The 26247-nt window shown below is 44.6% G+C and overlaps 1 protein-coding gene across 1 annotated transcript in view; it reads left to right on the forward strand.

Annotated features, from left to right (window-relative positions):
* The window catches only part of ITGAM (integrin subunit alpha M), a 35263-nt gene extending 9831 nt beyond the window's left edge, over positions 1-25432 (forward strand). Inside the window, exons 9-30 of the mRNA XM_065924722.1 lie at positions 384-534; positions 1954-2027; positions 4122-4251; positions 4781-4923; positions 10205-10345; positions 10437-10646; positions 14904-15034; positions 15117-15280; positions 17214-17368; positions 17464-17595; positions 17827-17900; positions 18114-18255; positions 18352-18474; positions 19865-19944; positions 21020-21103; positions 21411-21486; positions 22543-22650; positions 22833-22916; positions 23071-23184; positions 23273-23374; positions 23599-23709; positions 24352-25432. Coding sequence (XP_065780794.1) covers positions 384-534; positions 1954-2027; positions 4122-4251; positions 4781-4923; positions 10205-10345; positions 10437-10646; positions 14904-15034; positions 15117-15280; positions 17214-17368; positions 17464-17595; positions 17827-17900; positions 18114-18255; positions 18352-18474; positions 19865-19944; positions 21020-21103; positions 21411-21486; positions 22543-22650; positions 22833-22916; positions 23071-23184; positions 23273-23374; positions 23599-23709; positions 24352-24423 — 2601 coding nt within the window. The 3' untranslated portion in view covers positions 24424-25432. The remainder of the gene's footprint in view (positions 1-383; positions 535-1953; positions 2028-4121; positions 4252-4780; positions 4924-10204; positions 10346-10436; positions 10647-14903; positions 15035-15116; positions 15281-17213; positions 17369-17463; positions 17596-17826; positions 17901-18113; positions 18256-18351; positions 18475-19864; positions 19945-21019; positions 21104-21410; positions 21487-22542; positions 22651-22832; positions 22917-23070; positions 23185-23272; positions 23375-23598; positions 23710-24351) is intronic.
* The last annotated feature ends 815 nt before the right edge of the window (positions 25433-26247 follow it).

Below are 26247 nucleotides of genomic sequence, written 5' to 3' on the forward strand. Positions count from 1 at the left end.
GGAGCACCAGTGTCATCAAACTACTACAGTATCTTGTATGACATAGAAAGATGTATCATCTGGGGTCCCTGGCTTGGCAAGTGGGAAACAACTTCATGTGAAGGAGAAAGCTCCCTGTCTTCTAAAGAGAGGTCAGTTCCATGTCAGGAGGCATGGCACAGCAAATGGACCACAGGCTGAATTTCAGCCGCAATTTCCCCCTTGACAGAATGTAGAGTATACAACCCGCTCCACTGTACCTGGCAGCCCCGTCCCGGGGGCCTTCTGGTACATTCCTTCCTTGGACAGATATTTTCAGATTCTTTTCCTGTAGAATGTTCTTTGCTGGAGGAGAGTGCTACTTCCAGAAATTGTCTGATTTGACCTCTGTTTTTTGCTAACAGGTGGGAGATGCTTTTACGAATGAGAACTCTCAAACGGAGCTCCATACTATTGCATCTAAGCCATCTGCTGACCACGTGTTCCAGGTGAATAACTTCGAAGCTCTGAAGACCATTCAGAACCAGCTTCAGGAAAAGATCTTTGCAATTGAGGGTAAGCTAAGGTTTTGTAGTCCTGGAGCAGCTCCAAGGCAGCCCCTTACCCCCAAATATGTATTTCCCTCTAGAAACAAGGACCGCCTAGCCCTTGGCATTCTGACCCTCATAATCAACTCTCTTCTTCCTCCTGTTCTCAACAACTCCGGCCTCTTGCTCCATTTCTTTGAAATAGAAAGATCTAGTTTTGCAAGTCTTGGCTAAATTAGAGGTAGGGGAGACAAATCCCATATGGTATTTTCCCCAAATTTGGATGTGGTGCCAACATTTGTCTGTTTCGTTCACTGCTGTATCTTCAGTACTTAGAATAATGCCTGGTACATGAAGCATGTTCAGTAAATGTTTGTTGAAGGAAAGAATTTAAAAATTGGGGGAATGTTCATATACAGCCTGAATTTATGATTTCTCTTGAAAATTTGGAAGATTAGACACCTTGAGGACCATATACCCACTGGACAAAAAATAATTGGAACCAAATAGCCACCATCCCTTTAAAAGGGGCATATGCGGCCTTCCCTGGTGGTCTAGTGGTTAAGACTCCATGTTCCCAATCCTGGGAGCCAGGGTTTGATCCCTGGTCAGGGAACTGGATCCTGCACCCATATCTAAGACCCAGTGCAGCCGAATAAATAAAAATAAATATTAAAAAGGGGCCACATGCTGACAACGGTCCATATAGTCAAAGCTGTGGTTTTTCTAGTAGTCGTGTGAGAGTTGGATCATAAAGGAGGCTGAGCACCAAAGAATTGATGCTTTTGAATTGTGGTGCTGGAAAAGACTCTTGAGAGTCCCTTGGACAGCAAGGAGATCAAACCAATCAATCCTAAAGGGAATCAACTCTGAAAATTCATTGGAAGGACTGATACTGAAGCTGAAACTCTAATACTTTGACCACCTGATGTGAAGAGCTGACTCAGTGGAAAGACCCTGATGCTGGGGAAGATTGAGGGCAGGAGAAAGGAGTGACAGAGGATAAGATGGTTAGAGGGCATCACAGACTCAATGGGCATGAGTTTGAGCAAACTCCAGGAGATAGTGAAGGACAGGGAAACCTGGTGTGGTGCAATTTATGGGGGTGCAAAGAGTTGGACACAACTTAGTGACTGAACAACAGCAATAGGCTAGATAAGCAACAAAGATATAAATTATAGCCATTATCTTGTAATAACCTATAAAGGAGTATAATCTGCGAAAATACTGAATCACTATGCTCTTCACCCGAAACTGACATTAATATTGTAGATTAACTATAACTTAAATGAAAAACAAAAGAAAAGCATAACAGAGGAAATGTAAAAATAGGGGAATGGGTTGTATGGCTCTGAGGCTCCTTTTGTCTGGTTGCGATAGCATTTGAGTTTCCAGCTCCTGTTCTTGGTTCTTCTGCTTTCTTTAACGTAGAGTGCTCTTTTCACAGGTACACAGACAGGAAGTACCAGTTCCTTTGAATACGAGATGTCTCAGGAAGGTTTCAGCGCTGCCTTCACCTCCGTAAGTGGCCTTTTGTTTAATTGGAGTTGAGGGGTGAGACAAAGTGGGAGAAGAGGTGCAAGGGTTTGGGGTACCTGTTCTCTGTGCTGGGTACCTGTTGGGAGGTACATCTTTTTTTCTTTTTTTAAAATTGAAGTATGGTTAATTTACAGTGTTGTATTAATTTCTGGTGTACAGCAAAGTGATTCAGTTCTGTCTCTCTCTCTATATATATGTATATATATATTTATATTCTTTTTCATATTCTTTTCATTATAGGCTATAATAAGATATTGAATACAGTTTCCTGTGCTATACAGTAGGACCTTGTTTATCTGTTTTATATGTAGTGTGTATACCTATAAATCCCAGTTTCCTAATTTATCCCTTCTCCCACTTTCCTCTTTGGTAATCATAAATTTGTTTTCTATGTCTGTGAATCTGTTTCTGCTTTGGAAACAAGTTCAGTAGTATCATTTAGAAGCTGATTTATTTATGTTTGATTGTGCTGGGTCTTCAATGCTGCACACGGGCTTTCTCTAGCTGTGGCAAGTGGGGGCCACTCTAAGAGCAGGGGCTACTCTCTAGTTGCAGTGCACAGGCTTCTCATTGCAGTGGCTTCTCTTGTTGCAGATCATGGGCTCTACGTGCATGGGCGTCAGTACTTGAAGTGCATGGGCTTAGTTGCTCTATAGTATGTGGGACTTTCCCAGACCAGGGATTGAACTTGTGTCCCCTACATTGGCAGGAGGATTCTTAACCACTGAACCACCAGGGAAGTCCCAGATACCTTTTCAAGTTAGTATTTTCATTTCTTTTGGATATTTACCCAGAAGTATGATTGCTGGGATCATACTAATTTTAATTTAAAAATTTTGAAGAACCTCTTTATTCTTTTCCATAGTGGCTATACCAATTACTTTTCCACTAACTGTGTATAAGGTTTCCTTTTTCTTCACATCCTCAGCAACACTTATTTCTTCTGTTTATGATGACAGCCACCAACAGGTGTGAAGTGATAGCTCATTGTGATTTTGGTTTGCATTTCCTTGATGATTAGTGATGTTGAGCTTTTTTTTTCATGTATGTCTTGGCCATCTGTATGTCTTCTTTGGAAAAATGTCTTTTCAGATCTTCTGCCCATTTAAAATTCAGGTTTTAAAACAAACTTTTGAGTTGTATGAGTTCTTTATATATTTTGGGTACTAACCCAAATATGGATATATGATATATTATTTGAAAATATTTTCTCCTGCTCTATAAGTTACCTTTTAATTTTGTTGTTGGTTTCTTTTGCTATGCAGAAGTTTTTTAGTTAATGTAGTCTCACTGCTTATATTTTTGGTGTTAAATTCAAACAATCATCGCCAAGACTGATGTCAAGGAGATTACTACCTATGTTTTCTTCTTGGAGTTTTATGGTTTCTGACCTTATGTTCAAGTCTTTTATCCATTTTGAATTGATCTTTATGAATAGTGTAAAACAGTGGTCCAGTTTCATTCTTTTGCATGTGACTGTCTAATTTTCCCAAAACCATCTATTAAAGAGACTATCCTTTCCCCACTGTATATTATTCTGTCCTTTGTTGTAAATTCACTAAGTCGTGTCCAACTCTTTTGTGACCCCATGGACTTTAGCTTACCAGGCTTCTCTGTCCATGGGGTTTCCCAGATAAGAATACTGGAGTGGATTACCATTTCTTTCCCTAGAGGATCTTCCCAACTCAGGGATTGAACCCATGCCTCCTGCCTTGTAGGCAGACTCTTTACCATTGAGCTATCAGGGAAGCCCACAATACATAAGAAGAACATATGTATGGGTTTATATACATTCATATATAAACGGCTCTCTATTCTGTTCCATTGACTTATGCGTCTATTTTTATGACAATATCATCCTGTTTTGATTACTATAGCTTTGCAATATAGTTTGAATCCAGGAAGTGTGATGCCTCTAACTTGTTCTTTTTCTCAAAATGCTTTGGTTATTTGGGATCATTTGTGATCCCATACAAATTTTAGGATTGTTTGTTCTATTTCTGTGAAAAATGCCATTGGGATTTTGATGGCACTGAAGCTCTAGATTTCTTAATCTTATTCTACCTTTTTTCCCAGGATGGTCCCTTGCTAGGTGCTGTGGGGAGCTTTGATTGGGCTGGTGGAGCCTTTCTGCATACATCAAAGGATAAAATCACTTTCATCAATACAACCAGGATAGATTCAGACATGAATGATGCTTACTTGGGTAAGTAGAGAGGGCAGAGTTACTCTAAGAAGGGGTCAGGATGTGGCATTATTCAACCAGTGTAGATGTCCTTGGATCTTTCACAGGCTCTTGGGATATATTTAAAGACAGAAATATCACAACTTCATTTTAATTATGCTAATGAGGAGGAATGGGCTTCCCTGGTGACTCAGAGGTAAAGAATCTGTCTGCCAATGCAGGAGACTCAGATTCAATCCATGGGTTGGGAAGATCCCCTGGAGAAGGAAATGGCAACCCACTCCAGTATTCTTGCTTAGAGAATCCAATGGACAGAGGAGCCTGGTGGGCTACAGTTCATGGAGTCAAAAACAGTTGGATATGACTTAGTGACTAAACAATAACACCACTACCAACAACAACAAATGAAGAGGAATAGAGTGCCGGGTTCAATTACCCCAACCTCACAACCATGGGGCAGCCCCATTGCCCCTACTCATGGGACAGTCCTGTTGGTGGGGGCAGAGTCTCTGAGGGAAAGCACTTTCTCCTCTTAATTCATCATCTTCAGGTTATGCTGCCGAAGTCACCTTGCGGAACCGGGTGCAAAGCCTGTTTCTGGGAGCGCCTCGATATCAGCACACTGGCCTGGTGGTGATATTCAGACAGAATGCAGGTGTTTGGGAGAAAAACGCTGAAATCAAAGGAAGCCAGGTGAGTGGCGAGTGTGTAGGGCATGGATGTACCAACAGAAGTACCCTGGGAACTGAGGGCTTCCAGGATGGGCATCACCAGGTGCCAATGGGGCAGAGTTTTTTTTTTTTTATTAAACTTTTTTTTTTGTATTGGAGTGTAGCTGATTATCAATGTTGTGATAGTTTCAGGTGGACAGCAAAGGGACTCAGTCATATATATAAGGTGTGGCAGAGTTTTGTAAAGCAGATTTCAGAGGGCTTTAAGCTAGAGAGCAGTGGGACCAACTCTGGGACAAACTTGCATTTGAAAATATTGTGTCCTCACTTTTCTGGTAATAGTAAATACCAACACTTGACCTGTCCAAAGCTCTCTACAAGTCTATCTGTACACAAAACTGGCATTTGACCAGTCCATAACCAGGATGGCTATGACGGTAAAGAATCTGCCTGCAATGCAGGAGACCTGAGTTAGATCCTTGGAGTCACAAAGAGTGGGACATGACTGAGTGATTAGCACTTTCACTTTTTCTAACAAGTAAACTGTATTAGTTATTAAAATATTGAAATAATTCTACATCTGTCAATAAATAACTGCTTCGTTGAGACGTCCTCCCCCCCTCTCTCCCCACCCCCACCATGCACTCTGGTCCCTTCACCCAGTACTCTTTGAACTTTGCCATAATCTAGCAAATATGACGTCAGACACAACCTGACTCAGAAGACTTCTAGGACCCACTTCAGCTAAGCCTGTGGTTGCTGCCTGAGCAGTCCTAGGAGTTCAATATTTTGAATATCACCCCTGCAAAAACTGTTTTTAAGAAAGTGTAAGCAACTTGAATTCATCAATCTATAAAAAGAATAATACATCATGACCAAGTGTGGTTTATCCCAGGAACATAGGGCTTGTTCAACAATGTTGCAGAAATGGGCCAACTGATTCTAAAGTTCATATGAAAATGCAACAGACCCGCAGTAGCCAAAATAATCTTGAGAAAGAAGAGTTAAGTTGGAGGAGTCACAGTTTCCAATTTGGAGCTTACTTTAAAGTTACAGTAATCAAGACAGGATGCTACAGCTAAGGACAGACTTATAAATCAATGGAATAGAACTGAGAGTCCAGAAATAAGCCCATATAACTATGGCCAGTTGATTTTCAACAAAGGTATCAAGTTCATTCACTAAGGAAAAAAAGATTTTCATCAAAAATATTGGGTTAACTGGATATCCACATGCAAATGGATAAATTTGGATCCTTACCTCACAAAATACAAAAATTAATTTAAAATGGATCAAAAACCTAAATGTAAAAATAAAAACTATAAACCTCTTAGAGGGATTCTTAGGTGAGTTTCTGTAACCTTAGATTTGGCAATGAGTTTTTGAACATTCCACCATAAACACAAGCAAATATAAAATAGGTAAGTTGGACTTCATTAAATTTAAAACCATTGAGCCTCAAATTACACTATAAAGAAAATGAAAAGAATGGGAGAAACTATTGACAATTCATATATCTGATAAAGATCTGGTATTTAGAATATATAAAGAACGTTTACAATTCAACAATAAAAAGACAACCTCATTTAAAAATGGGCGAAGAATTCAGATAGATATTTCTTCAGATAAGATATACAAATGGCCAATAAGAACATGAAAAGATGTTTGACATTACTAGTCATTAGGGGAATGTAAGTCAAAACCACAATAGAGATAGCACTAGAAAGGCTATTTCAAAGAAAAAAAAAAAGAAAAATAACATATGTTGGTGAGAATGTCGAGAAATTGGAACCTTCATACTTTGCTGCTGGGAATGTAAAATAATACAGCTCTTACGGAACACAGTTTGGCAGTTTAAGTTAACTATAGATTTACTATTGTTGTTGTTTAGTTGTTTAGTTGCTCAGTCATACCTGACTCTTTTGTGACCCCCCATGGACTGTAGCCTGCCAGGTTCCTCTGTCCATGGTATTCTCCAGGCAAGAATACTGGAGTGGGTTGCCATTTACTTCTCCAGGGGATCTTCCCGACCCAGGGATTGAACCTGTGTCTCGTGAATCTCCTGCACTGGCAGGTGGGTTCTTTACTGTTAGCACCACCTGAGAAGCCCAGACCATGAAATACTTAAGTATAAATCTAATAAAATGTGTACAATATCTTTATACTTGAAATGTACAAAACACTAATGAGAGAAATCAAAAGCCTAAATAAATGGAAAGACATACTGTGTTCATGGATTGGAAGACTCAATATTGCTAAGATGTTACTTCTCAAGTTGATCTATAGATGCAACACAATGCCAATCAAAATTCTAATTTATTTGTAGAATTAATGAGCTGGTTCTAAGATTTATATGAAAAAACCAAAGAAAGTAAATATTCAAAACAGGTTTGAAAAAGATCTTAGGTGAATACTATTAGGTATTTAGTGGAAGATTCATAGACTACCTGAATTTTCAGACTTCCTATGGAAGTTGCAGTAAGCAGAACAGTGTGGCAGGAATATCAGAGAAACAGAACAGGCCTCAAGTAAACTGACACATGTATAGTCAATTGCTTGTCAATAAAGACACAAAGACAATTCAATGGAGAGTTCAATGGTGCTGAAACAATTGAACACCCATAGTACGAAAACAAAACAAAACATTCTACACATATCTTGTCAACTGATCCATGTTAAGATTAATTCAAAATAGATTATAGAGCTAAATGTAAAATCTAAAACTATTATACTTGTGAAAGAAAACTTTAGGAGAAAATTTTTGTGACCTTGCATTAGTCGAAGAATTCTTAGATAGAACACTGAAAACATGGCCCATAAAGAAAAAAAAAAGATAAGAAAAGTTTTGCTCTGTTTATTAAGAGAATGAACAGATAAGCTACAGATTGGAAGAAAATATTTGCAAATTTCCCTTCCTTTTTAAAAATGACATATTTGAAATAAAATAAAATTACATATCTGACAAAAGACTTATATCCAGAATACATAAAGGATTCTCAAAACTCAACAACAAGAAGTTAAATAATTCAATTCAAAAATAAGCAGAATATTTGAACAGACACTTAACCAAAGAAGATATGTGAATGGCAAATAGGCACTTGTAAGAATGTCAATATCATTAAATCATCACAGAAATGCAAATTAAAACCATAGTGAGGTACAATTGCACACCTATTAGTATGATTAACACACAAAAGAAATAAACTTGCAATATCAAGTACTGGCAAGGATGTGTGGCAACTAAAACACCCATACATTGCTGTCAGAATGGAAAAATGGCATTGGAAAAATGACTACTTTGGAAAAGTTCATCAGTATCTTATAAAGTTCAATGTGCAGTTGCCATAACACTCTTAGGTATTTATCCAGGAGAAATAAAAATAGACATTCACATGAAAACCTATGTATGAATGTTTCTAGTGGCTTTGTTCATAAAAGCCCCAAATTGGAATCAACCTGAATATCCCTCAACTGGGTAGTGGATAAGCAAACTGTGGTATGTCTGTACATTGGAATACTGGTCAGAAATAAATCAGAACAAATTAATGATACATGCAACAACATGGATGAATCCCAAATGCTGACTTAGTTGAAAGAAGCCAGATCTGAAAAGCTACCTACTGTATAATTCCCTTTATATAACATTCTGGAAAAGGCAAAACTATAGGGACAGAAAACAGATCAGTGGTTACCAGGGGCTGATGACTGAGGAAAGAGGTTGATTACAGCAAAAGGGAATATTTTGGGGGTGAGGAAACTGTCCTGAATGAATCTTGACCATCATGGTAATTACATGACTTTATGTGTTTGTCCAAACTCATAAAACTGTAGTAAAAAGGTTGAATTTTATTATGTGGAAATTATACCCAATAAACTTGACCTAAAAGCAAAAAAAAAAAAAAAAATCCTATTGACTTTATGATGAAGCTTAAATGCCTTTTTTGAACTATGGGGGAGGAGGCGGGGGCGGGGTGGGGTGGGGGACGTGGGGCTTCCCCAATGGCTCAGCAGGAAAGAAGCCTCCTGCAGTGCAAGAACCTCAGGAGACATGGGTTTGATCCCTGAGTGGACAAGATCGCTTGGAGTAGGGCATGGCAACCCACTCCAATCCAGGCAAGAATCTATTAAGATCTCCTGGGGAGTCCAGGCAAGTCTCCTCTGCATGGAGAGAGGAGCGTGGCAAGCTGCAATCCATAGGGTCGCAAAGAGTCTGGCACAATTGAAGCAACTTAGCATGCATATGCACAGACTTATCAGGAGGCTTCCCTCAGAGGCGTGTGGGGCAGAAATCAGACAGTGGTGAGTCACTGTCTTGGTGCCATCTGCACTTTTCCTTCCTAGAACTTGCCCCACAAATGAGAAATTTCCATATACATCTCCCTTTTATCTGGTACTGTTATCCCTTCCTGAATCGAAAGCCTTGAAGGCACCGTCCCTACTACCCAGCCTCACACTCAGCAAAGAGCAACCCTTTGTTTGTTGAATGAATGAATGAATGACTAAAGGGGTGATTTCTATGGATGGAGTTTACCCATTTACAGAGAACATATCTTGATATTTTTTGAATATATTTTAAAACTGTTTTAAAAGGTAAACATTATTTCTCAATATCATGCAAAAAAAATTCCTGTAGCAATAGTTATTTTTCATCCAAGCCAGATGATTCCTTATTAGCCAGACTGCCAACTTTGATATATCCCCTAAAGACTTTCAACATATTGAAAGGATATCCTGTATGGCCTTCTAGGCTTTTCTCTCCGTATTTTTTTTTAATTAAAAAAATATTTATTTTATTTTTGGCTGCTCCGGGGCTTAGTTGCAGTACGTGGGATATTTCATAGGAGCCAACTTGAGGACTCTTTGTCGCAGATGCAGGCTTCTCTCTAGCGGTGGTGTGTTGCCTCAGTAGTTATGGTACTCGGGCTTAGTTGTCCCACAACATGTGGAACCTTGGTTCCCCAACCGGGGATGGAACCTGCTTTCGCTGCATTGGAAGGTGGATTCTTAACCACTGGACTACCAGGGAAGCCCCTGTCTGTATTTTCAAATCCAACTTCTTTGCTACCTTAATCATCTCCCTGGAACATGACTTAGGGTGAATCCTCACCACCGCCCATCAACTCTATAACAGGCTCTTCAGCTGGCAGTACATTCAAACAAGGATTGATCACGAAACAGGGAGAGGATCTCATCCACTCCAAAGGGCTTGCCTCAGCAGGCGTGATTTTACGTCCCAGGGAGAAAACCCCCATGCCCTGTTTTAGGTGGGAAGAGGTATGTGATCTTGGCCTTATCTCTTTCAGATTGGCTCCTACTTTGGGGCCTCCCTCCGCTCCGTGGATGTCAACAGAGATGGCAGCTCTGACCTGGTCCTCATCGGGGCCCCCCATTTCTATGAACAGATGCGAGGGGGCCAGGTGTCTGTGTGTCCCTTTCCCCGGGGGGTGAGTAGTGATGAGACCCGGGCTGGGTGAGGTCTGGGGGTGGGATGGAGGGGTCGCCTGGGGTGGACCTGACACTATTTTTGTTCTGCAGAGAGCTAAGTGGCAGTGTGATGCTGTTCTGCGAGGGGAGCCCGGCCACCCCTGGAGCCGCTTTGGGGCAGCCCTGACAGCACTGGGGGATGTGAATGGGGACAGGCTGGCGGATGTGGCCATTGGGGCCCCAGGAGAGCAGGAGAACCAGGGTGCTGTCTACCTGTTCCACGGAACCTCAGAACTGGGCATCAGCCCCTCCCACAGCCAGGTGAGGCCGGGTCATCTATTCCTTTCTAAATTGACATTCCCGCAGCTGCCAGGCCAGTTCTCCCAGAAACCCTTTTCAGAACCTTCAAAAATAATACACATTTCACAGAAAAGATTCATTCTGACAAGTAGAGGAGGTACACAGGGCCAGCATCACTGCTGCCCCTTTCCAGGAGGGAAGATGAAGGCTCAGAGGTAATGAATGGTGAGCCGGAAGTGTTAGGATGTAGACGTTCCTCTGCTCTGAATCTCAGTCTTCATAGGATGACCAGTAGACCTGGTTTGCCCCACATCTATCCTGGTTTGGGGCTTCCCTGTTGGCTCAAATGGTAAAGAATCTGTCTGCAATGCAGGAGACCTGGGTTCGAGCCTTGACTTGGGAAGATCCCCTGGAGGAGGAAATGGCAACCCACTCCAGTATTCTTGCTTGGAGAATTCCATGGATGGAGGAGCCTGGTGGGCTGCAGTCCGTGGGGTTGCACAGAGTCAGACACGACTGAGCAGCTAGCAGTAACTAACTAGCCTCTTGATTTTAGCGGTGAGAGTCTCACAACACAGGAAGACCTGTGTAGTCACTCAGGGCGCCTCTCTCAAACGGGCGCTGTGCTTAGATTAGTGCTCTGCTGCGGTCATCTTGAAATTCTTAACAACTTTTGAATAAGGAGTCCTCCATTGTTTTCCCCCCATGGGGTCCTGCAAATTGTGCAGCTGATCCTGATGGCTGGTCACTTGAAAGGTTGATTGCCACAACTGGTTTCCTCCTGAAGAAGCGCCCTCTTTCCTGCCAGATGAAGCTCACCGTCTAGAGGGACCCCCACAGTCTGGCTTTCTCCCTTACAGCCCACTGAGTCCATCCAGTCTTCTGGTCTCTGACTTTTTTCCAGCATTTTTCCCCCCAAATTTTTCTTATGTCCTTTCTCTGTTTCTTCATCACTCCTGCCAAATCCCTCACAAGGTTCAACCCCACTAACATCACCTGAAGTTTTTAAAAAATGGGTGCCTGGGCCCTGCCAGTAGGGGTTCTGATTTAAATGGTCTGAGGTCAGGGCTCCAGGGGCTTCCCAGGTGGCGCCAGCAGTAAAGAACCCATCTGCCAATGCAGGAGACAAGGGTTTGATCCCTGGATCGGGAAGACCTCTTGCAGGAGGGCATGGCAACCCACTCCAGTATTCTTGCTTGGAGTATCCCATGGACAGAAGAGCCTGGTGGGGCAGCAAAAAGTCAGACATGACTGAAGCACATATGGACAGAGCCCCAGGCATCAGTAAAATTTTTCCATTTTATTAAGAAAAATTTTAATGTACAGTGAACATCCATGTATTTATAAGCTAGAATCTATTAATATTTTACTAGATTTACTTTTTCACATCTCCATCCTTATATTCATCCTTTTCTGCCTGTTCATCAGTTCATCACATTTTAAAATTCAAAGTAATTTGCAACACCAGTCCGACTTCACCCCTGAATACCTCACCATGTATATCTTTAACTAGAATTTAATACTTGCTTACCATTAATTTTAAGATAAAATGTATAGACAGAAAATGTACAGATCTTTGGCCAGTCAATGAATTTTGAAAAACATAACCCCAAATCCTGGGAATTCTCTGGTGGTCCAGTGCTTATGACTCAGTGCTTTCACTGCCATGGCCTGGGTTCAATCCGTGATCGGGGAACTAAGGCCCTGAAAGCTGTGTGGTGTGACCAGACAACCAAAAACCAAACAAACAACCCCCAATAATTCTACAAAGATACATACCTGTAAAATTCCATGGACAGAGGAGCCTGGCAGGCTACGGTCCATGGGGTTGCAGGGTCGGACCCAACTGAGCAATTTCACTTACTGTACTGAACATCATTATCACTTTAGAAAGTTCCCACCTGTCCCCTCCCAGTCAACTTCTGACCCCACTCCATCCTAGAGGAAGCTACTGTTCCAATTATTTTCCACCATAGGTCAGTTTTGCCCATTCTAGTGTGTGGACTATTATGCTATGTCAGCCCTAGTATTTTTCACACACTCCTTTAAAAAAAATAATTTTACTTATTTATTTATGGCTGCACTGAATCTCCGTTGCTTCTCCAGTTTTTCTCTAGTTGTGAATCCACAATTTTGTGAATATTATAGTTAAGCTTTTATCTCATTGGCATCTGTTGTTTCTTTGTGTAAATGAGATTTGAAGGCTCTGGTTTTACTTTATTTTTATTACAACACTTTACATGCTTGTATAAGTTAAAAGATCTAAAGTAAACAGCAAAAGCCCTAGCTCCTTCTGCCCTTTCATCTTTACCAGAACTTGCCCTGGAAAGGAAAACAAGGGTAAGGGGAGGGTCCACACATTCACCCACCCTCACTCACACCCCCGTGCACCCATCCCCACCCATACCCACACCCACTCACACCCACAATCACACCCACCCACACCTCCCCAGACACCCACATCCACTCACACCCATACACACACTCCCACTCCACTCACATTCTCCTCTCCCACACCACAGACTTTGGAATTAAAAATAAATACAAAAAGGGTCATGCAAGCTTGTTGTTCTACTGTTTGTAATTTTTAGTTGTTCTTTTTCCATGACTGGAACTGGGGATGGTCAGTATTTCAACAAGCAAATGTCTTGTGGATCTCCCAACTACCATATTATATAATTTCAAAACAAAGCTTCCTCCCAATAGGATAAAATAATTTTTTCTCAGAAAAATTTGCAGTGTAATGTATGTTCAGTAAACACACAAATCTTAAGTGTTGAATTTTCACATCTGTGAACCCGAGTAAGCACCACCCAGATGAAGATATAGCACATTTCCAGCGTCCTGCACTTCCTCATTCTTCTTTCCAGTTGACAAATTCACTTAAAAAATGGCAGTAAAATATACATGACCTAAAACTCACCACCTTAACCATTTTTAAGAGTACACACTTCAGCAGCATTAAGTACATGACAAAGTCACTTTTAAAATTTCTTAATATATTTGGCTGTTATCCTTTCAGTTAGACTTTATTTTTGGGGGGGCTCCAAAATCACAGCAGATGGTGGTTGCTGCCATGAAATTAAAAGATGCTTGCTCCTTGGAAGAAAAGCTATGACCAAGCTAGACAGCATATTAAAAAGCAGAGACATTACTTTGCCAACAAAGGTCTGTATAGTCAAAGCTATGATCTTTCCAGTAGTCATACATGGATGTGAGAGTTGGACTATAAAGAAGGCTGAGCACCGAAGAATTGATGCTTTTGAACTGTGGTGTTGGAGAAGACTCTTGAGAGTCCCTTGGACTGCAGGGAGATTCAACCAGTCCATCCTAAAGGAAATCAGTCTTGAATATTCATTGGAAGGACTGATGCTGAAGCTGAAACTCCAATACTTTGGCCACCTGATGTGAAGAACTGACTCATTGGAAAAGACCATGATGTTGGGAAGATTGAAGGCAGGAGGAGAAGGGGACGACAGAGGATGAGATGGTTGGATGGCATTACTAACGCTATGGACATGAGTTTGAATAAGCTCCAGGAGTTGGTGACGGATGGGAAAGCCTGTCGTGCTGCAGTCCATGGTTTTGCAAAGAGTCAGACACGACTGAGTGACTGAACTGAACTGATCCTTTCAGTGTTAATCTTCCACATAGATTGAAGAGTCAAAATTGTTCCTAACAGCTTATTATGAAAGGTAACAATTTTCATACCCACACTGTGATTTCCTCTTTGTTTTTCGTCCTCATGAGGAAACCATTTTCAGCTCTTTCAATGATTCTCCATACTTCCCAAGGACACAATTATATTGCTGCTGCTTGATTTTTGTTTTTGCGTTGACTTACTACTATGGAAGGTGAGGACTGAGCTCTCTTTGAGGCCTCTCTTTTCAGGTATTCACATGCTTTCCATTCCACTCCCCCACATTAAATTTATATGATAAGTTTGGTTAGGTCAATACAGAGTGTTTGCATTTTCTTGACCACGTAAGACAGATCCAACTGAGTCAAGAGATTCAGCTGAGTCAAATAGTATACTGTCTCTTCTTTCCTGTGAAGCTTCTTGTTTTCTCTGAAAAACCCAGCAATTATGGAATTTTTTGATATCATCTCAAGGTTGCAGTTTAAAGTTGAATAGTTACCCTAATTTTTAAAGAAATTGTGGGAGGTGTGACTTGAGTGGAGCCCAGACAATCTCTCCTTGGGTCACCCTGGGAGACTGAGTTACTCTCTTCTCTGTTCTTTCCCATCTCTTTCTCTCCTCCTCTTTTCTATCCTCAGCGGATCACAGGCTCACAGATCTCCCCCAAGCTTCAGTATTTTGGGCAGTCACTGAGCGGGGGCCAGGACCTCACAATGGATGGACTGGTAGACTTGGCTGTCGGGGCTCAGGGGCATGTGCTGCTGCTCAGGTGAGATCATACCGGGTATCTTCTTTTTAAGGAGTGAGTTTGCTGTACGATGGCTCCTGATGGCCCTCTGGTGTCCCCCCAGGTCACAGCCTGTGCTGAAAGTTGAGGCGACGATGGAGTTCACACCCAAGGAAGTGAAGAGGAATGTGTATGAGTGTCGTGACTTAGTGATAAAAGACCGGATTGCTGGGCAGGTCAAAGTCTGTCTCCAGGTTCGCAAGAGTACATGGGATCGGCTGGGAGAAGGTGAGGCTGGGTGGGTGAATTTCAAGAGGTTAAATGACTGGGACATTGATGGGCTCTGATAGCCTTCTTCAAGCTTGGATGGAGTAAGCAGATGGTTCCCCTGCTAGGGCTTGGGTGGGGAGGCCCAGAAAGCACCCCCAAAGAAGTAAGTCTCTGGCAATTTACAATTTCAGTTCTCTATAGAATGAAGGGCCCCACCCTGTGAACTAACCAGAAATATTCTTTTAACTGAGAGATGGGCAGAGGAGCTTGGCAATCTATAGTTCATGGGGTTGCAAAGAGTTGGACACAACTTAGCAACTAAACGGCAACAATAATTTGGTCAAAGGGGAGATTGAGTTGATGAAGCTAAACACAAACTCACAAAGCATTCAGACATGTATTTTATCACAACTAACTTGACTTTCTCCCTTGTCTCTATTCTGAGTGGCATTGTGCTTGGGGTGAGGAAGAGTAATGGTGGTTCTAGAGAGTAACAAGGGGAGAAGATAAAAATGGTTTTCTAGCAGTAATCTTACTGAACTGAGGAGATAGCAGTCAGGGTTTGGGGCAAACAACATGGCTAGAAATTGAGAGTGAAGTCTTGGAGAGTAGAGAATAACAGAGATTTACAGAGAATTACAGAGATTTCCCCAAAATCTACATGGAAATTCCATACAAGTCATTGGCTGACTTCTAAGTCATGCATGTCCAGGTCAATACTTCCAGAAACTCAGTGGAAGATAGCAACTGGAGAGCTAATGAGTTAAAAAGAAATCCAGCTGCTGAGGAAGCAGAGATTTGAGTGGGGCCTTGAGAAACCCCTCAATCCTTCTATTGGGAAAATGTCCATTGAGACCAGCAAGCAAGAGAAGCAACAGATAATAGATACAGGCCCACAGATGATTCAGAATTATCAAATCAGAATTTAAAATACAACTAAAATTAATATCTTCAAGAAAAAAGAAGAAAGGATGGAGAACTTCATAAAAAAAATCTGATTTCCTGAAAGAGTTAAATGGAAACACTAGCACTGAAAAACACACGGAATGGAATTGAGAATTCAATACATTTAATAGCAGATTAGAAGCAGAACAAACAGATATACATTACTGTATATAAAATAGGTAAACAAGGATTTACTGTATAGCACAGATAATCATATTCAATCAATATCTTGTTTAACCTGTAATGGAAAAGAAGCTGAAAAATATATATATGTATAACTGAATCACTTTGCTGTATACTTGAAACTAAAACAACACTATTAATCAGCTATACTTCAATATAAAACAGAATTTAAAAAAGAAATGGTGGTAAAGACTTCTAAAACTGGTGAAAGACATCAAGATTCTCTACCAAGTCAGAGCAAGATAAATATAAAAGGAACCATAAATTGGTACATTACACCAATGCCCACAACACTAGACACTGTATCATCCCAAGGTACAAACTGCTGAAGAACAAAGACAAAGAGAAAAAGTGAAAAGCAATATACTTAAAAAATATACTTAATTTTCTAGCTTTAACAGAATAGCTATTATTTACTGAGCACTTATTATGTGGCAGGCACTATGCTCAAGGCTTCATAGGCACAATTTTATTTTCACTGTTGGGAAGTTACAATTATTATCTTTATTTAAAAATAAGGAGGAACTTCCCTGGTGGTCCAGTGGCTAGGGCACTGTGCCTCCAATGCAGGGGCCAGGGTTCATCCCTGGTCAGGGAATTAGATCCCACGTGCTGCCACTGAAGACCCCATGTTGTTCAGTCACTAAGTCATATCCGACTCTTTGTGACCTTAGTTTTTAAAATAAGGAGCTGAGAGACACAGAGGGGTCAGCTAATGTGGCCCAAGTTGGACAGTTGGGGAGCAGAGGAAAGGGGCCTCCACCTCTTGCCAGTCTGACTCCAAAGTCAGGCTCCTTACCACCATTCTTCTCTGCCCCTTCAGGAGATACCCAGAGCACTATCACCTATGAACTGGCTCTGGACCCAGGTCGCCCCCATTCTCAGGCCGTCTTTGATGAGACAAAGAACAACACACGCAGACGTGTAGAGACGCTGAGGCTGCGTCAGAAATGCGAGACCCTGACGATCCGGTTACTGGTGAGCAGGGGGTGACCACCCTCCTGGGTCCCCCAAGCAGGGGTGGCCTTGTGAAGCTGAGAAGGCTGGATCACCAACCCCCCACTGTCTCTCAGGACTGTGTGGAGGACTCAGTGACCCCCATTGCTCTGCGCCTCAACTTCTCTCTGGTGGGGGAGCCCGCGCACAATTATGGGGGCCTCAGGCCAGTGCTGGCCGTGGACGCGCTGAGACTCTTCACAGCCTCGGTGAGTCGGGAAGATCCCCTGGAGCAGGAAAGGGCAACCCACTCCAGTGTTCTTGCCTGGAGAATCCCACAGGCAAGAAGAGCCTGGCGGGCTGCAGTCCACGGGGTCCCAAAGAGTCAGACACGACTGAGCAACTAACACTTTCACTTTATTTCAAGATTTCACTTTACTGTTTCGTTTCACATCCTGTCCTGATTTCCTTTCGTTTTTCTCATATTCTGTGTTTGGCAGCTTCCCTTTGAGAAGAACTGTGGCAATGACACCGTCTGCCAGGATGACCTCAGCATCACCTTCAGTTTTCTGGAGTGAGTTCCCTGTCCTCGTTTTTACCCCCAAAGCTGCACCGTAAGCGGGCGCTCTGTTCTCCTCCTGGCCCCCAAGGGAGCCCGGCGCAGAGCAGCTGCTGCCGCCTCATCCACTACCTTCTCTCTCCCAGTGTCTGCGCCTCCTTCCCTCCAGAGCACATTCGCGGCAGGGAAGCCCCCAGCCTCTCATGGCCTGGCTTCTTCCTTCCACAGCCTGGACACCCTGGTGGTGGGTGGTCCCCGGGACCTGAACGTGACGCTGACTGTGAGAAACCAGGGCGAGGACTCCTACAGAACCCAGGTCACCTTCTCCTACCCATCTGGCTTGTCCTACCGGAGGGTGTCAGGCGGCCAGGTAGCCAAACCCTTCTCAGGCTCCGTCTGACTTTGCTTGCCCTGCCCGCCCTGGCTCCCAGCTGACTTCACCAGCTCTGCCTCCCTGGCCTTCCAGAACCAGCGCTCCCATCGATCCTGGCGCCTGGCCTGTGAGTCTGATGTCTCCACCGAAGGGTCTGGAACCTCGAAGAGCACCACCTGCAGCATAAACCACCCCATTTTCCCAGACAACTCAGAGGTCAGACTGCTGGCTCCTCCTCCCTTTTGCTCCTTTGTTTTCTTCTGAATTCTTCCCTTGTTCTTCCCCTTCTCCTTCTTCCCACACTGCATGGCCTGTGGGATTTTAGTTCCCAGACCAGGTATTGAACTCAGGCCCTTGGCAATGAAAACGTGAAATCTTAACCAATGATCGTCAGGGAATTCCCTTCTCCTTCTTCTTTTTAAAAGTAGATCTTTCTTTCTTTCTTTTTTTTTTTTTTTTTTTTAAGTTTTGTTGAGATAAAATCCATCTACCATTACAATACACCCACTGGGCTTCCCTGGCAGCTCAGACAGTAAAGAATCTGCTTGCAATGCAGGAGACCTGGGTTTAATTCCTGGGTTGGGAAGATTCCCTGGAGAAGGGAATGGCAACCCACTCCAGTATTCTTGCCTGAAGAATTCCATGGACAGAGGAGCCTAACAGGCTATATAGTCCATGGGGTCACAAAGAGTCAGACACGACTGAATGACTAACACAAACATTTAAAGTATATGGTCCAGGGACTTCTCTGATGGTTAAGTGGTTGAGAATCTGACTTGCAATGTAGGGGACCCGGGTTTGATCCTGGGTTAGGGAATTAAGATCCTATGCCACATGCCACTGGGCAATCTAAGCCCAAGTGCTACAGCTAGAGAGCCCACACACCCCGAGACCTGATGCACTCAAAAATGAATAAATAAACAAACTGAGAAAAGTATACAATCCAATGGCTTTTGAAATGTTCACAGAGTTGTGCATTCATCAGCGTGATCAATTTTAGAGTATTATATTTTTAATTTAATGTTTAAAATATTACTTGTATGGTTGCATTGAGTCTTAGCTGTAGCATGTGGGGTCTTCACTGCATCATGCAGGATCTTTCACTGCAGCTCTTGAAATCTCTAGTTGTGGTCCACAGGCTCAGTAGTTGTAGCACTTGGGCTTAGTTGCTACAAGGCATGTGGGATCTTAGTTCCCCGACCAGGTATTGAATTCAAGTCCCCTGCATTGCAAGGCAGATTCTTAACCCCTGGACAACCCGGGAAGTCCTAGAGTATTTTATAACCCTCCCTCAAAACACCTTGCTCCCCTTGGCCATCAGCCTATGTCTTCCCATCTGTCCCAGTTCTAGGCAACCACTAATCTATTTTCTGTCTTGATATTTCATATAAATGGAATCATACAATATGATGGCTTCTTTGAGCATCACGCTTTCAAGGGTTACCCATGTTGCAAGATGTAGTAATACTCTGATTCTTTTTATTGCTGAATAACACTCTGTTGTATGGATGTACCACATTTTATTTACCCATTCTTCAGCTGATGAACATCTTGGATGTTTCTTCTCTCTTACTCTTGTCACTGTCTCTCCTTTCTCCAACTCCAGATCACCTTTAATGTCACATTTGACGTGAACCCTGATACTTACTTTGGAAACAAGCTACTTCTCAAGGCCAGTGTTACCAGGTGAGCTATGCCTGGCTGCCCACCACATCATCAGTTTTGAGGTCCCAGCCGCATGCTGATGGTGGACCATTACCCTCTCCCCACTGGTTCTCCCTTCAGCTCATTCATTCACTCAAGAAATGCCAACTGAGCACCCATCACATGCCAGGCATGTTGCCCAGGGCTGATGGGATAGCAGCAGACAAGATGGCTGAGGTTCCTGCCTCATGGAGGTTATAATTTAGTGGCAAGGATGGACAGGAAAGTTGATGATTACCATACAGTATGAAATGAATGATGTCCAGTGTTCTTGGGAGTTTGGTGTTCAGAGAGGAAGACTCATTTGGGCTGTGGGTTAGCCAAAAAAATTGAAAGGAAGTGTTAGTCGTTCAGTCATGTCCGACTGTTTGTGACCCCATGGACTATAGCCCACCAGGCTCCTCTGTCCATGGAATTCTCCAACCAAGAATACTGGAGCAGGTAGCCATTCCCTTCTCCAAGGGATCTTCCTGACCCAGGGTCTCCTGCATTGCAGGCAGATTCTTTGCCATCTGAGCCACCAGGGAAGCCCAGCAAAGGCACAAATTGAGGGTGGGCATCAATAGAGAGAGAAGGAAGTGTGGACCAAGCCATGCCTGGATACTGCAAACGTCAGGCTAAGTTTGAACACAGGAGGCAGAGTTGGATTTGGTTAGATATGGCCCATTTCATGTAGTGACTGGCAGGTCCTATTATGGAGTCTGCAGTTGAACTTGGGAGGGACAGAACATGATCAACTTTGCATGCTAGAAAGATCTCTCTCCAGGAGGGCAGGGGATTAGGGTGGGAGTGGTTTTGAGTTCAGGGGACCGGTGAGAAAAAGACGATGCTCCAGGCATCCATCCAGGTGAGTTGGGATGGGCCTGAACTCCACGGGGCAGCCCTGGTCTTTCCTACAATCTCTATTTCCTCTGTTGGATTTAAATGACAATGTTTAAGACGCTGAGAGGACAGGACTCAGTGGTTGGTTGGTGCTAGAGGGTGAGGGAGAGAAAGGAGAAGGAAAGGCTGATTCTCAATTCTCAAGAGCTGGTCAGAGCTCTCTGTTTCCCTTCAGTGAGAACAACATGCCCAGGAACAACAAAACTCAATTCCAGCTGGAGCTGCCTGTGAAATATGCCGTGTACATGGTGGTCACCAGGTACTGGCTTCCGGGGCTTTTCTCTCTGCCTTCGCCCCTGGGCTGGACGTGGCGCATCGAGCATCTGCGTGCGAGTCTGTGCGCATGTGCCTGTGTGTGTCTGCAGTTATGTGTGCACACGTGTGCATTTGTGTGTGTGTGTGGAGGCCAAACTGGCACACGATGTGGGCCCCCCGACACGGTCCTTGCACACCATCTTGCATTTCCCATGTGCCTGTTCACCCCTTAACACCCTTAGCCGGAGACCCCCTCCCAGGACTCCCCTGATGTTCTGTCACCTCCTGCCCCTTCTTCTTTCTCCCGTCAGCCTCGAGGCCTCCACCAAATATCTCAACTTCACAGCCTCAGAGAAGACCAGACACGTTATGGAGCATCAGTATCAGGTGGGGAGTGGAGAAGGAACCTGGGGAGGGAAACCAGGATGATAGGAAAGAACAACGGGAGGGACTTCCCTGGGGTCCAGTGGTTAAGACTCCACGCTTAGACTGCATGGGACACAGGTTTGATCCCTAGTCGGGAAAACTAAGACCCCACATGCCTCAGGACAAAAAACCCAAACATGAATCAGAAGCAGTATTGTAACAGATTCAATAAAGACTTTTTTAAATGGTCCACATCAACAAATCTTTTTAAAGAGTTCCACTCTTCCACTGCAAGGCACAAGGGTTCAGTCCCTGTCAGGGAACAAAGATCTCACATGTTATTTTGTAAAAAAAAAAAAAAAAGAAAGATGGGAAACACGCATGAGGTGCCTGCTTTGGGCCAGACTCTGTTCTAAGCTTGCTCTGACTCCACACACACACAAGCACATGCATCACACATGTACACACACACATATGTGTATACATGGGACTTCCTTGGTGGCTCAGCAGTAGAGAATCTGCCTGCAGTGGAGGAGACCAGATTCAATACCGGGGTCGGGAAGATCCTCTGGAGGAGGGCAAGGCAACCTGCTTGCCTGGAGAATCCCCATGGACAGAGGAGCCTGGCAGGCTACAGTCCATGGGGTTGCAAAGAGTCGAACACAAATGAAGTGACTGAGCACACGTGTATACACACATGTATGTAATTACCTCTTTTTTCTTCATTTTCATAATGACTCTGTGATGGAGGCACTGTCATCTCCCCCAGCTTATAGATGAAGAGACTGGGGCTCAGAAAAGTTAACAGAACACCCCCCCCCCCAGTGTCACCCCTAGTAAGTGGAAGAGCCGCTGCTTACAACAGCCTGTTTGGCTCAGGCGTGGGTATTTAACCACCACACTCTCCTACCTCTCAGAAAGCATCAGAAGGCAGGGTGCTTGGATCTGGGAGGCCTTATTCAGTCCTGGGCCCTCTCCCAGGACTCCCCTGATATTCGGGAGTGGGGAACCTGATTCTAGTTGCTGGTGGGGGTGGAAAGGCCAGAGCCCTGATACCCACCCTTCCCCATCACGCAGTTCAACAACCTGGGCTGGAAGAAACTGCCCATCAGCGTGGTCTTCTGGATCCCCATCCAGCTGAACAAGGTGGCCGTGTGGTCCCAGCCCCAGGTCACCTTCTCCCAGGTAAGCCCAGCCGGCTCTGAGGAGTGGGCCCAACTCCTCCCTCCACAGCCCCCTGATCTTTCCTAAAATTGTTTCTGCTTCTTCTGTTGGGTTATGGAGCCATTTCCGACCCTCTCCTGACCTGGAGGGTGGACCCAGGAGCCTCATTTCAATCCCTTCCTCACCGTGTGCCTCTTCCTCAGAACGTATCCAGTGGATGTAACATCACGGCGGTTGCCCCTCGTCACTCTGACTTCCTGGCAGAGCTTAAGAAGAGCCCAGTGCTGGTGAGACTAAGTCCCAGCCTCGGGGCTGCATGCAGACTCTGTGCCACCCCCGCACCATGCCCAGGACCACCTCTCAACTGAGCAGCCTGGGCTCAGAGGGCATGTCCCGCATCCAGCTTTCCTGCTCACCTGTCTCTTCTCCTCCCTTCCCCAGAGCTGCTCCGTGGCTGTCTGCCAGAGAATCCAGTGTGCGATCCCATCCTTTGGCATCCAGGAGGAGTTCAAGGTCACCCTCAAGAGCAACCTCTCATTTGACTGGTACATCCAGGTCTGTGGGGGCCTGAGGCTCGGCTGGGCACAAGTCATGATCCTTCAGGGCCCAGGGGTCCAGCTCCCACCCTGTCTCTCTCCCACAGACTTCACACAACCACCTTCAAGTTGTGAGCAAAGCGGAGATCTTATTTGATGAGTCAGAGTTCACTCTGCTTCCAGGGCAGGACGGCTTTGTGATGGCCCAGGTATGTGTCTGGGACACAGAGCGATCACTGGAGGCAGGAGAGGAGTCTGGGCTTGTGGGGGGCAGAGAATGATGGGCAGGAGGAGTGAGCACTGGGCCTGGAGGAGACAGGGGACAGGAAGGGGTTAATCATGGGGTTCAGGGAGCACCCAAGTCTGATGGGGGACCCCCCAGAAACCCGGAGTCTTTCTCCTTGATGTACCCCCTCCCCCTTCCCTGCTCCAGACAGAGACCAAGGTGGAGTCCTACGAAGTACATAACCCTGTCCCGCTGATCGTGGGCAGCTCGGTAGGGGGGCTTGTGCTCCTGGCCCTCATCTCTGCCGGTCTGTACAAGGTAACTCCCCCGGGACCCTCTTCCTGCCTGCTCCCCTTCCCCCTGCCACTGCGTCTCACTCAGCACTGCCTTCCTGGGCTCAACTCCCACTTCTGCCGCCAGTTGGGTGACTTGTGGGGGGCGGTCACAGAACCTCAGTTTCTTCAACTGTACAATGAGACTAAGTGTAAGTGAAAGTCGCTCGGTCTTGTCCGACTCTTTGCCACCCCATGGATTGTAGCCCACTAGGCTCCTCTGGCCATGGGATTCTCCAGGCAAGAATACTGGAGTGGGTGGCCATTCCCTTCTCCTTCCCAACCCAGGGATTGAACCTGGGTCTCCTGTATTGCAGGCAGATTCTTTACCTTCTGAGTCACTAGGGAAATACCCATTTTGTGGAGGTCACTGGGTTCATAACTCTAGAGAACTGAGATTGGTCTCTGGTACAATCGCTATATAAGGAGTGGTCCTTCTTATGTTCTCTATTTCTTTCCTTCTTTTCTTTCCCAGTAGCAATGCCCTTCCTGGGGCTTCTTCTACACCCCACCATGCTTTTTCTTTGCATCTCTCGGTCCCACAGTCTCCCTGCCTGTCCTGCATGACTTTCACCCACCCCCTTCCCCCAGCCTGGGTGCCCTCACTCACTTGCTTCTGCCTCCACAGCTCGGCTTCTTCAAACGACAGTACAAGGACATGATGACTGAAGCTGGTCCTGATGCGGCCGCGCCCCAGTAACAGCTCCTCCCCCCAAGTGGCCTCCTCTGCAGCAGTCAGGACATGATGGGACCAAAGAGCGGGTGCCCAGGTTGCCGGATGGACACCTCTGTTAGGAAATCGGGGCTGTGACATTTCACTCAGGAGCAACCTGCTTGGGTTTCCATTATCATCTGTGTGCACAGGCGCGCGTGTGTGTGTGCATGAGTGTGAGTTGTGTGTGTGCCTCAGATCTCTCTTGAACCAAGATAAGTGCCTTCAGCACAAGGTCTGGGGCCAAAGGGAGTTGCTTGGGCTTCCTTGTGTGTGGGTGAAGATGCCACTGGTGCTTCCTTGGGGGCAGAGGTGATGGCAGCTCTGTGGGTGAACACAAAGGCAAGGCCAACAAATCCTCCCCTGCTCTCCCCAGAACGAAGTAGGACCTACTTTGGTGGGTGAGCCTGCAGGCTGGCAGGAGCCCGAGCAGCTGGGGCTGAGCACCAGCAGGAACCTGTTCGACCCACACTAGAGCTAATGTGTTCAGTGCACAATGGCGCACCTTTCTTCGTGTATTCACTTATTTATTATTTTAATGGTACTTTTATTTTTTGAAACAATGAACCTGTCTCTAGTATCAAAATCAAAAAATGTGCAAAGGTATATGATGAAAAGTCTCTCCTTTCCATTCTGGTCTCCCAGCCATTCAGACCTCTTGTAAAGGATAGTCCAGGTTATGTATTTGGAGGTCTCCTTTGCTAGGATTCTTTTTTTTTCTCTTTTTATACAATGATTCTAGGGATATGCAAACACACACACAATTTTTTTACACAAATGGCAGCATGCATTATTTATACTGTTCTGCATCTTGCTTATTTCATGAATATGACTCAGACATTGTTTTTTTATCATGACATAAAGTACTTTCTCATTCTTTTATATAGTGGCTCTGTATTCCACTGTGTGGGTGGATCCTAAGCCCGTCTCCTTCTGGTATATTGTTTCCAACCTCACAGTGACAAAAATGGTGAATTAATAAATTGAGTGTATGCGGTTTTTGTGTATGTGTAAGCTAATTTATAGGATACATTCCCAGAAGTTTGAGTTCTCTGAGAGGCAATCCCAAGAGAAGAATTTGAGTGAAAGATGCTTATTTAAGAGAGACCCCAGGGAATATCAATAGGGGAGGAACATGAGCTGGGAGGGAAAGGCAGACGGTAAAGGGTGTATTATCAACAGAGGTACTACTATGAGCTTGTCGAGTGTAACTTGGCTGGGGAAGTCTGGGAGATAAAGAAGAACACCCACCTCGTCACTTCCCACCTGTGCAGAGAAGGTACACAGATAGATATACCATGTTGTTATTCAGTTGCTAAGTTGCATCTGATTCTTTTCAACCCCATGGACTGCAGCACAGCAGGTTTTTCTGTCCTTCACTGTCTCCAGAGTTTGCTCAAACTCATGTCCATTGAGTCAGTGATGCCGTCCAACCGTCTTGTCCTCTGCCATCCCCTTCTCTTCCTGCCTTCGATCTTTCCCGGCATCAGGGTCTTTTTCAATGGATACACCATGCCCCATAGTTATTGGCTGAGAGTTGCTCTTAGTGGAGAAGGAAGTGTTAATCCTCTGACACTTCCAGCCAGCCCTGAATGTAGGCAGAGCGGGCTCTGGTGGCCAGCGAAAGGGCTGCAGATGCTGCCTGTTCAAAGTCTGCCAGGGGAGCATAGCTGTGCCCTGGCACGGCCTGCAGGGGTCGGGGCAGGGCACCAATAGCATTTGCTTTACCGAGTGTGTACAGGTGAAGTTTTGTTACCTGTTTCTAGGTAGCCTTCCCTCCTCTGGGGAGTTCTCCCACTGCCCTTCTCCCAA

Source organism: Muntiacus reevesi, chromosome 2, assembly GCF_963930625.1.
Source record: "Muntiacus reevesi chromosome 2, mMunRee1.1, whole genome shotgun sequence".
NCBI classification, from domain to species: Eukaryota; Metazoa; Chordata; class Mammalia; order Artiodactyla; family Cervidae; genus Muntiacus; species Muntiacus reevesi.